General features: G+C 42.7%; 1 protein-coding gene across 1 annotated transcript in view; it reads left to right on the top strand.

Moving 5' to 3' along the window:
* chd7 (chromodomain helicase DNA binding protein 7) overlaps positions 1-12,564 on the top strand; it is a 350,049-nt gene that overhangs the window by 277,978 nt on the left and 59,507 nt on the right. The window contains exons 23-24 of the mRNA XM_072571578.1: positions 2,794-2,953; positions 3,686-3,775. Coding sequence (XP_072427679.1) covers positions 2,794-2,953; positions 3,686-3,775 — 250 coding nt within the window. The remainder of the gene's footprint in view (positions 1-2,793; positions 2,954-3,685; positions 3,776-12,564) is intronic.

The raw sequence follows: 12,564 nt of genomic DNA, 5'->3' as shown, positions 1-12,564 counted from the left end.
ACCTGCTGAGCTTTTCCAGCTGTTTCTGGTTCTGATTTACAGCATCCACCATTCTTTCAGATTTTACTGAGGAAATACTTATTGATCTTGGAGGAGGGTGGAACATGATTTCATCAGAATTTATACCAGGATCCTGAAAGGGTTAAATTTATAAGGTGCATAAAATTGGTTTGTATTCTCTTGTGTTTCGAAGATTGAGCCCTTAAGCTATTTAAGGGATTCAAGAAATATTGGGGCGGAAGAAACAATGGTTTTCATTCATTCCCAAAACTCCCCTTTACTAGCTACTAGCCACCAGCTCCACCATACTGTCTAGTAGTAACCTGAGACTAAACCAGATTTCACAGCCGTGGTGTTATCGTTCTGCTGGGAGGTGAACTTCTGACTATGCACGCAGTGCCAAAAGGTCGGCCGATATTGTCGAACATTGTCTGACTCCATTCTGCCTGAACACAACTGTTGCTGAAACGAGCATCAAACTTTTATCACCTCCTAGACATGACTATTCTAATACACTCCTGAACAATTTCCTTAAACAAAGGTCACCAACTCCTGTATGTATTCCAGGAGATGTTGGTTAACTGATGTTATGAAATAATGGCAGTGTTGTCTAAGTGAATCTATCGTGGGAGGGAAAGGTTGGGAGGCTGCATGTGTGGGAGCTTAATGACCAAAGCCCCAGATACCTGCTTGGACCACAGCTCTTTTGTTGAACTTACCAAGCTCTGACCCAATCTTCCCGTTTGGTCACTGCTGCGTACACTGCCAGAAGAATGATCCTCTCAAGCTCACACGCATTGACAAGAAGTCGTCCATTCTAGATATTGGTCATGTAAACTTTCTCCGAAACTCATTCACTGAATTTAGAATCCTTCTTTAAATAATGATACCAGTGCTGTTCATAGCACTCCAGATGTGGTCCCACCAATGCCTGTATGACTGAAGCAGTATCTCCCTATTTGTGCATTCAGTTTCTCTCTCAATAAATAATAACATTGTATCAGCCTTCCTTGTTCCTTCCTGTACCTGCATACTAACCTTTCCTGATTCATGAACCAGGACATTCTGATCCCTGAAAACCAACATGCTGCTTGAACAGGAGTCAAAGCAGGTCTGCAAGTACAAGGTAATAGGGGAACAGGGCGTGGCTGTGCAGTAGGGACTTTTGGCTGACCTCAACTAAAGGAGGGTGAAAAATCGGAGAACAGCCAGGAGTGCATTGAGATAGTCATGTTTCAAGGTAATGAAGGCATGGAAGAGGCTTTTGGAGCAATGCACTAAAATGGTAATGTTGAGTGATACTACAAACGTGGAAAAAGACAATATTGGTGGAGTTGTGGGATTTGAAACTCATCCCAGGATCAAATATGATCCAAGGTTATGAATGGATTTATTTAATCTCTGCCTGGTTCGAGGGCGAGGAATTGAGTCTGTATCTACAGTAAGTTTTCATTCTTTGTACATATGGTTTTGGTGATAAATCCCTACAGTTTGACACTTTACTTGAAATCATGGTACTTAAATACTGTGCTTGTGCATGTGCTACCTCTGTTGTGACAGTTACAGTTCCATTTCAGTCTTTCCCTCCGCGATTGTGCTGTTATTAAAATAATTGGTTGTCTGGTCCCATTTCTCATTCCAAACTATGTTTCAATTTCATTTAGTTATTTTCATTAAAAATTTGTTTATATGGTGGCCTGCTTTAATTTAAATTTGTTTCCTTAGTTTTTTTTCTCTCTGAGGCCTGTTCCACAGCCCTGCCAAATCCCCTAGGCTCCTTTGCATGCGGGGGCATTCTCCTGTTCTAGTGTGGGGCGGTTGCTTCTCACTGTGATCTGAGGTTACCTTCATTGCTGCCATTTCTGTTTCTTTTCACTGGGCTGGTTGCGTAGGAACAAAGGCTGGCAAGGAAATTGTAATATTTTCTCAGGTAATATCCTTCCCGGAATGGTTCAGGTGCCATAACAATCAAATAAAACACAACTGCTGATGCTGAAGATCAGTAATACAGAAAAAATTGCTGGAGAAACTCAGCAAGTCTGGTGGCATCAGTGGACAGAAAGCAGAGTTAATGTTTTGAGTCCAGTGATCGTTCTTCAGAGTTGATTGTAGTGAGAAAAATGTGGTGTGTATGTAGAAGAAGGGGCAGGGTGGAGGACTAAGCACATAGGTGGAGACAGAGTCTAGAGTGTGTGTTCAGGTATCATTTGTTTTACAGTTAGACATAATGGGAGGGTAGGGGTAGAGCAAATGGAAAATAGGGGACTGAAGGAAATTAAAGGCATATTTTGAGAACAGATGGAGAGACATCAAGGTAGAAATAACAGGTAGACAAAATGTAGAGTAAGAGTTGCCTTGAGAATCCTACCCGAAAGGACAGAAATCAGTAGGAGAGGCAGCTGATAAATAAAGGGGAAAAGAAAACCTGGGAAGTCAACAGGACAGAGCTGAAGCTCAGTGCAGTGATCGAGGCAAACTGATCTCAAAGGTATAGGTATATAGGAGTGACACAACGATCATAAACATTATAGCAAACCTGTATATGTGCTGATGGAGCAAAAGGTTGGAACAAGAAACAGAATGATAAAGAAATGAAGATCACAGGTAGAGCATTGAAGATTAACCAGGAGATTCATCTGTTCCATAAAGCACTAAAGGTCAAAATATGATTTTGATTTATGTTGCTGGAGTTTGAAAACTTATTGCTTGTGCAATACTCAATTAAAGGTTGTTGGAGTTGGTGGTGTTGATTTTCAGTGATAAATGTTGTTTATATCTTTACTTAATCAATAGGTTTGTCTGCACCAGTGCCTAGAGGGAGGAAAGGAAAGAAAGTTAAAAGTCAGTCCACTTTACCAATGATGAAAAATGCAGATTGGCTAGTAAACTGCAACCCTGATATCTTGCTGCATGATGATGGCTACAAGAAACATCTGAAACACCATTGCAACAAGTGAGTGGAATCACTGCCTCGTTTTAGATTTTGCAAACAGAATAAATATCAGTTGAACTAAGAAGCTCAGAAAATCCTATTTGTTTTATTCTAAACTCTGTTTGAGGCATTTTGCTTGTACTTGTGTACAGTTCATATCTATTTATGATTAGCATTTAAAAAGCTTCTTCGAATTTAGAAAACATTAAGTTTCTGCTTGAAAGCCCTCCTTTTCAATAAAAGGTATAAAATAGGTCATTGTTTGTAGTGAACCACTCGAAATTAAATTTTGCATATCTGTCTTTTTCAGCTACTAATGTAGCTGCTCATTATTCTAAACATAAAGCTGCTTCAGAAGATAGTAAGCAACAGCTGAGGAAATTGCATGAGATAATGGAGCAGAACGCCTACTGCAAGCCATCTGCTCACTTGTTTACAAACTTACTTGAACACTTCAGAAGCACTGGCAACGTACACGTTAAACTTCGCAAACTGAATTAGGCATTACTGAATGAAATGTGTCTGGGCTGCACTGCACTGTGCTCAGTATGCTGAAAGTGGTTGCCAAGCATGGCTGTTGAAAGCCAGCAGAAAGCACCACACAGAGGTGATTATATGCCACCATCTGTCATGCTTCAAACCTACCATACAGCATAGCTAATCAGCCTTGGCAGAATGATGGATGAACAGAAGCAGCTGCCAAAAGCTAGTGTTGGCAAACAGTACTAATGTTAAAACTTTCTTCCTCTACAGAGTCCTGCTGCGGGTACGGATGCTGTATTATTTGAAGCAGGAAGTGATAGGAGATGTAGCAGAAAAGATATTTGATGGTGCAGATGCAAGGTCAGTGCAGTTTCTTTAGTGTGGCTACATAAATTATTAGAAAATCATTCTATAGAAAGTTAAAGTATTTTTCTGTCATTGGTTTTATTGAAAATGATTTCCTAATATTTACAAATAAAACCGTTTGATTTGAATCTGGTAACCTCTTCAGCTTGAAGGCTAACCAATTAAACTTCTGCTAAATAAAGGTACAAGCTGATAAACTCAATTTTCCTTAAGATATTTTCTAGATGTCACAATTAACAACTGTACAAAGTTTATTCTGGTACATACAATTTGATTATAATAAAAGTTTTTAAAACTCATAAGAAAAGTGAAGGTAGTGCAAAGTAAACACATCGGTAACAGCATCTTGAGTGAGAAACAATAGATCTTTTGTTTTAAAAATGCCAAGCTTCTGTTAAGATTCTGCTCAGTCTTGTTATTGTCTGGAGTTTGAACGGTTTAAGCTTGTAAAGGAAATATGCAGGTAATCTGTATCTAGAGTTGTTCAAATGTTCTTCCAATCTCTGAAGTGAGTGAAGAATTCATGGCTAGATCCTCCAGTTCAGTGGGATCATTTTTAATGCAGTACTTGAGTGCAGCTCAAGATCACTCCTCTTGGCCTGTCTTAGAAATGCATGCCATTTGACCACCTTCCATGTTGTGTTTCATCGCTGATTTCATCTTTATAAACTTGAAGTATAATACTTGGCAAATACATCCTATTGGGTCTGAACTTCTGCACAAAGTATTGTCCAAATTCTATCTCTCAGATTTTGCATCACAGTATAATACATGAATGTTGGTAACAGAGTGGGATATTACCTCTGAAAATATTTTGGCCCCTAATTGTATTTATCAAGGCTATTGATAATTTTTTTTCAAGTTTTGCACAACATAGATGTAATGCAGCAGCACATATTTTAGTTTCTGAATGTTTGAGCTGTTTGTGAGTTAATCTTTATTTTACAAATCCCTAAGTGCGATTAAATTAAATTATGTGGTGCTTTTGCCTATAAACTAACATTTTTATATAAGGTTGATGTGTTATAAAATTATCAGTGTTTATTCTACAAATCTGTACTGGATAGGCTAGAGATATTGAACTCAGACCCAGGACTAATGAATAAGTCCAGTGGATCTTGTTCTCAAATATTGGTTTATTCTCATTGCCTCTCAGATTGTAATCAATACTTGAACATAATTAGGCAAAGTTATTTGGGATTGAATAGCTTCGAATTTGTTTTATTCCAGTGTAGAATCCAATATGTTTTTTAAAAAAATTGGAGCAACAAATTATATAACAGTCAAGAGTGTGGTGTTGGAAAAGCACAGCAGGTCAGGCTGCATCCGAAGAGCAAAAAAATCGATATTTCATGCAAATATCCTTTATCAGGAATGAGGTTGGGAGCCTTAGGGGCAGAGAGATAAATGGGAGGGGGATGGGGCTGGGGGAACTAGCTGAGCGTGCAGTAGGTGGATGGAGTAAGGGGTAATGGTGATAGGTCGGAGAGGAGGGTGGAGTGGATTTGTGGGAAGGAAGATGGACCGGTCATGAGGATGGTGCTGAGCTGGAAGGTTGGAACTGGGATAATGTATGGGGAAGGGGAAATTGATGCCATGGGGTTAAGGGGTCCCAAGGTTGAAGATGAGGTATTCTTCCTCCAGACATTGGGTGGTAAGCGAGTGGCGATGGAGGAGGCCCAGGACCTGCATGTCCTTGGCGGAGTGGGAGAGGGAGTTGAAGTGTTCCGCCAAGTGGCGATGGGATTGATTGGTGCGGGTGGCCCGGAGATGTTCGTTGAAGCGCTCTGTGAGTAGGTGTCCAGTCTCCCCAATGTAGAGGGACCAGTGTATACAATAAATGACGTGTGGAAGTGCAGCTGAAACTTTGGATGTGGAAAGCTCCTTTGGGGCCTTGAATAGAGGTGGGGGGGTGGGGGGGGGGGGGGGAGAAAGACTGTGGACGCAGGTTTACAGTTTGTGGTGGTAGGGGGGAGGGGCTGGGAGGGGAGGGGGGGTTGGGGGGGGGGGAGAAAGACTGTGGACGCAGGTTTACAGTTTGTGGTGGTAAGGGGGAGGGGCTGGGAGGGGAGGGGGGGGTTGTTAGGGGGGTGTGGACGTTACAACATAATTGCGGAGGGAATGGTCTTTACAGAGAGCAGATGGGGTGGGAAGGAAATATCACCTTGGGGGTGAGGTCCATTTGTAGGTGGCAGAAATGGAGGCGGATGATGTGATGTATGTAGAGGTTGATGGGGTGGAAAGTGAAGACCAGATGGGTTTTTTCCTTGTTGCGTTTGGAGGGGTGGAATTTGAGGGGGAGGTGCGGGAAGTAGATTAGATGCGCTGGAGGGCACCATCAACCACGTGAAGGGAAATTACAATCTTTTAAAAGAGGAGGCCATTTGGTGTGTTCTGTGATGGAACTGGTTCCCCTGGGAACAGACGTGGCGGAGGAATTGGGAATAAGGGATAGAGTTTTTACAGGAGGAAGGGTGGGAGGAGGCATAATACAGGTAGCTATGGGAGTCAGTGGGTTTGTAGAAAATGTCAGTATTGAGTCAGTACCGTAGATGGAGATGGAGAGGTCCAGGAAGGGGAGGGAAGTGTCTGAGATGGTCCAGGTGAATTTAAGGTTGGGGTTGGATATGTTGGTGAAGTTGTTGAACTGTTCAACCTCCTCGTGGGAGCACAAGGTGGCACCGATGCAGTCATCAGTGTAGCTGAGGAAAAGGTGAGAAGTGGTGCCAGTGTAACTACGAAAGATTCAGGATACCACCCATACCCTCAACCTCCTCCAATGCTTCAGTTTCCCTGGCTCCAAACACCTCATCTTCACCATGGACATCCAGTCCCTCTATACCTCCATCCACCATGACCAGGGTCTCCAAGCCCTCCGTTGTTTCCTCTTCCGACCTCCCCACCTGTACCCTTTCACTGACACTCTTTATTCATTTGGCTGAACTGGTCCTCACCCTCAACAATTTCTGCTTTGAATCCTCCCACTTTCTCCAGATGAAATGGGTAACCCTGGGCCCAGCTATGCTAGTCTTTGTCCATCTTCTGGAGTTATACCGACACCACTCCCCACCTTTTCCTCCACTACATTGATGACTGCATCGGCGCCAGCTTGTGTTCCCATGAGGAAGTTTAAAAGTTCATCAACTTCAACACATTCTACCCCAACCTTAAATTCACTTGGACCATCTCAGACACCTCCCTCCCATTCCTGGACCCCTCCATCTCTGTCAACGGTGACCAACTTAACACTGACCTTTTCTATAAACCCACCGACTCCCACTCTGCTTCCTGTAAAAATGCTATCCCTTATTCTCAATTCCTCCACCTCTGCTGCATCTGCTCCCAGGAGGACCAGTTCCACTACAGAACACACAGATGGCCGCCTCCTTTAAAGACCGCAATTTCCCCTCCAGGACATCACCTCGACTTCCCGCACTTCTGCTGTTGAACCCCAACCCTCCAACCGCAACAAGGACAGAACCTCCCCTCACAGTCCTCACCTTCCACCTCACCAACTAACATATACATCACATCATCCTCCACCATTTCTGCCACCTACAAACGGACCCCACCATCAGCGATTATATTTCCCTCCCACCCATGCGCTTTCTGTAAAGACTCTTCCCTCTGCAACTACCTCTTCAGGTCCACGCCCCTCCCAACAATCCACCCTCCCCTGCCACCGCAGGAATTGCGAAACCTGTGCCCACGCCACCCCCGCACCCCCCAACCCCGCCTCACCTCCATCCAAGGCCCCAAAGGAGCCTTCCACATCCATCAAAGTTTCACCTGCACTTTCACACAAGTCATTTACTGTATCCATTGCAGTCTCCTCTACCTTGGGACCCTTCAACCCCATAGCATCAATGTGGATTTCACCAGTTTCCTCATTTCCCCTCTCTTTCCCGCACACCCACACCCACACCCAGTTCCAACACCACCCTCATGACCTGTCCCACCTGTCCACCTTCCTTTCCACCTATCCGCTCCACGCTCCCCTCTGACCTATCATCATTACCCCCACCTCCATCCACCTATTGTGCACTCAGCTTTCTTTCACAGCCCCAGCCCCATCCCCCTCCCATTTATCTCTCCAGCCCCAAGGATCCCAGCCTCATTCCTAATGAAGGGCTTTTGGTGGAAACATTGATTTTCCTGCTCCTCAGATGCTGCCTGACTGGCTGCGCTTTTCCAGCATCACACTCTCGATTCTAATCTCCAGCATCTGCAGTCCTCACTTTTGCCTTCTTTATATAACAGGCTACTGAACATCTTAAATCACTTTAAAACCCATGCAGAACATTTTTATTTTAAAAGAAAGTCTTGATTTTGTCTCTTTTTTTTAAGCAATGTTTAAATTCTGTACTACCAAGCATTCAGAGTACTTTTTGAAATGTAGTCATCATGTCAGTACTTTGGGAGCTTCCATAATCAATAATATGTTAGTGGCAATATAGCATGTTTTTGTGATGATTGTTCAGGCTGTAATATAGCTGGAAGCCAGCTTGGCTTCCAGCTTGTATGCCATAAAGGAAGACTGGTAGGTAACCTAATCTCTTCCTATATTTAAAGAGAAAGATAGCCTAAGTAGACCAAGTAGTTTAATGATGTTGGCAGAAAAGAAAATTAATTCTTCACTCCACTATGTAGTAAAAGCTCAAAATTGAATTTTAATAAATAATCAAGATGGATGTCAAAAGGGAAAGACATGCTTAACTAAACCCAAAATGTTTAGAATTCTTTGAAGAAGTGTCATTAAGGTCAGGTAAGCTTATAGCAATAAATATAATACTTTTGGCTGTCAGAAGATATTCAATAAGGTGCCATTTATTAAACATGTGCCAAAAGGTCAGTATGTTTCTGAGCTGAGACAAATAGCAAAATGCATGACACCTGATGATAACTTTGAGATTGTGTGAGCTTTGCAAAAGATGTTCACAAACATTGCTGGTGCAGATGATACTCAACATTTACAGAAATGATTTGAAATCATAAATAACATTCCAAAATGTATTATCAAAAGCAGCAGCTTGTATTTATGTAGAACATTTATATTGTAATTATATTTCAAGGAGCTTTGTGGGGGTATTATAAAGCAACAGCACTGAAATGCTATCCGTTGGGCTGGATGTCGACCAGACATTTTGCCAATGAGGAAGCCTTGCAGTTATAAGTCACCGTTCTCAAATGTCTCCTAGCACTTCACAGCCTGTCATGGACTTTTGAAGTGTATTCACTAAGGAGCCTTAAAGGAGTTAAGTGTGTTGGAAGTGCTTCAGGAGTTCCAGTCCTTGTGCTGTGGCAGCTGAAGGTATGGCAACTAAAGTTGGAACCACTTGAAGTCAGAAGAAAGTGCGGATTGCAGATGCTGGGGATCAGGGTTGAAAAGTGTGGCATTGGAAAAGCACAGCAGGTCACACAGCATCCGAGGAACAGGAGAGTTGGTGTTATGGGCATAAGCCCTTCATCAGGAATGTGATGAAGGGCTTTGCCAAACTTTCGACTGTCCTGCTCCTTGGCTGCTGCCTGACCTGTGCTTTTCCAACGCCACACTTTTTGACCACTTGTTCAGAAATCAGAATTAGAATGCAAATATTTGATGGTTGTAGAAGGGGTCACATGAAATGTAAGGGCTGAGGTGGTGGAGAGAATTTAAAGACAATTAATTTTCTTTTTAAAATAAGAGTTGCTGACCCAGGATGCATAGGTTTAGGGTGAGAGGGGAAAAGTTTAAAAGGGACCTAAGGAGCAAATTTTTCACACAGAGGGTGGTGCGTGTATGGAATGAACTGACAGAGGAGGTGGTGGAGCTGGTACAATTACAGCATTTAAAAGATATCTGGATGGGTATATAACAGGAAGGGTTTTGAGAGATGTGGGCCAAATGCTGGCAAATGGGGCTAGATTAGTTTAGGATATCCGGTCTGCTTGGATGAGTTGAACGAAGGGGTCTGCTTCCGTGCTGTGAGTTAACAGGACTGCTTGGGAGTTGGGTTACAGCAGCAGTTTTGGGTGACCTCAGATTGTTAAAAGGCAAAACAAGGGTGGCTCCAAATTGGAAAGTACAATTCTGAGTGGAAGATTTTGCAACAAAGTGCAGAACCTCAGCAAATGAGCATGAATAAAGGGAAGTGCAAGTTGATTATATTTTGGCATGGATAAAAAGTAAGGTCACATACATGTTAGATATTGTATTTAAGTGGAGTAATCATGGAGTACAGATAAATCAGCAAATGTAGTGACACAAGTTAATAATGTCATAAAGAAAAATCGTGCATTGGCATTCATTTTCACTAGAGATAGAATTGAAGAGCAGAGATTATTCAAGTGCCATGTGCAAACGACAGTACAAATAGGAAAAGAGACAGGAGCAGCGAGTGCTTTAAGACATGGTGCAGGAAGAAAGGCATCAGATTTGCACACTACTGGAGCTGGTTCTGGGCCAGGAAGCACCAATCAAAAGAATCAGGTGGTACCTAAACACATCCTGGATCAGTGTCCTCATGGGGAGGTTCAGCAGTGTAGTGGGGAATCAGGAGAGGTGCAACTAAACTGGCAGGGGGTTGGGCACCAGTGGAGTGAGACTGGGGTGGAGAAACAGTGAACAAAGCAGGAAAGAGGGGGTGTTAAGAAGAAGAATCATGTGCAGGAGGAGGCGCAGGTTGGATGAGTGGGATGAAGAGGAGACCGATTTAAACACCATTTGAGGAACAAATGCACACCGAATCAGAAACTGAAATTTGATCATGCTGGCATTGATAAGATTTTGCTGTGTGGATAAATTACCTGCAGAATCCTTTAAATTGCAATTTTGAGCACACCTATAAAATACGATTTTTTATTCTTGCACATCGATCCCAAGGGCCTGGAATTAAAGGTCTTCATGTGAACCCAGTATAGTTTTCCAGTGATGGCTGTGATTGCAGTTTAGTGAGAAATTTAAGGGTTCAAATATACAGAGGAGCCATTTGAATTCTGGTTCTTATCCAGATCCATCCACCTTTTGGATGTCCCTTGGCTAAATTGTGGCCGCAGGCCATTAATGCACAGATCCCACAGGCTGTAGATGTGACTGGAGTTGGGCAGCGACTGAACATTGGAGTTTTCTTTTCCTCCTCCCTCCTCCACCTAGATCCTGTATCTTCAAAACAGTTCCAAGGCCAGTTTTAGCTGTCTTTCCCTTTTTCCTCTGAGACCCTATTCTTCCCTTGCTCTTCGCTGTAATGTCAGGACACATTGAGAGACAGAATTTGAATATATGCTGTATCTTCAGGTTTAATCTTTGAGTTTGTTCCCCGGCCTGTAACATGGGTGGAAAAGAGAAATAGTGAGAGCTTTGGATTATACAAGAGAAGAAAGTACCATCAAGAGGTGGGACCAAACTAAGAAGGCCAGTGGGAGATGCACATACCAGCGCAGAATGCTTCTATGTAAATACACAAGTGTGTGGAATGAGCTGCCAGAGGAAGTGGTGGAGGTTGGTACAATTACAATATTTAAAAGGCACCTGGATTGGTATGTGAATAGGAAGGGTTTAGAGGGATATGGGCCAAGTGCTGGCAAATGAGACTCGATTAGGTTAGGAAATCTGGTCGGCATGGACGAGTTGGACCAAAGGGGGTCTTTCTGCGCTGTACATCTGTGACTCTAAGTGTCGTAAATAAGTTAAGGTAGAAGCACAAATCACTCTCTGGAATGTGATGTAGCAATAACAAAAGCGTGGCTTAAAAATGGTGAGGACAAAGTATTTAATATACATGGATATGAAGTTTCATAAAGATGGGTAAGGAAGAGGGGAGATGGTGTGGTCGTACTGATTATGGAAGTCATTGTAGTGTTCGAAATATTATAACCTTGAGAGGGCAAGACATTCTTGTAGTTAGACCTGAGAAGAGAGAAAGCTGTTTCCACACTGGAGGTATGCTATGGACATCCACATAGTGAGAGAAAGGAACAAATTAGCAATGAAATCAGAGACTTGCTAGAGTAATGTTGCCTAGGGACTTTGGGATAATGATAAAGTGACAAAAAGTTGCAATTTCTGCAATCTGCTTGGTTACACCCTCCTTGAGCAGTATCTTGTGTTGCTGGAAAAGCACAGCAGGTCAGGCAGCATCCAAGGAGCAGGAGAATCGACGTTTCGGGCATAAGCCCTTCTTCAGGAATCATTCCTGAAGAAGGGCTTATGCCCGAAACGTCGATTCTGCTGTTCCTTGGATGCTGCCTGACCTGCACTTTTCCAGCAACACATTTTTCAGCTCTGATCTCCAGTATCTACAGTCCTCACTTCTCCTAGTTGAGCAGTATCTTGCCTGTCCAACTAGGAGTTACAGACGGATTTGATACTGCGGAACAAGATGGGTCAAATAGATCAAGTGCCTGTGAGGTAACATTTGAATTAAAGTTTTGATTATATCAGTTTAGATTAGTAATGGAGAAGAGCAAGGAACAATCTAGCGTTTCTAAATTGGAAGGGGCCAACTTCATCGGATTAAAGAAAATCTAGCCAATGTGAAATAGAACCAGAGGCTAACAAGAAAAGTTACAAGTTGTCTTTGAGAGGTGCAGGCTAGGTCCATTCTAATGAGGCCAAAACGTGAGAGCATCAAAGCCAAGAGCTCCATGGTTAATGAAAGCAATGGAGAATCTGATGGAACAAAAGACAAAAGTGAGTATTTGATGCACGTCAGGTGAGTTCTTCATGCAAAAGCAGAGTTAAAACTTGGAAGGGGAAGTAGAGAGGAAAAACGAAACTGGCAGAGAGAAATATGAGAATAGAATGG

Source organism: Chiloscyllium punctatum, chromosome 5, assembly GCF_047496795.1.
Source record: "Chiloscyllium punctatum isolate Juve2018m chromosome 5, sChiPun1.3, whole genome shotgun sequence".
NCBI classification, from domain to species: Eukaryota; Metazoa; Chordata; class Chondrichthyes; order Orectolobiformes; family Hemiscylliidae; genus Chiloscyllium; species Chiloscyllium punctatum.
This window is presented reverse-complemented; position numbering and strand designations above follow the sequence as displayed.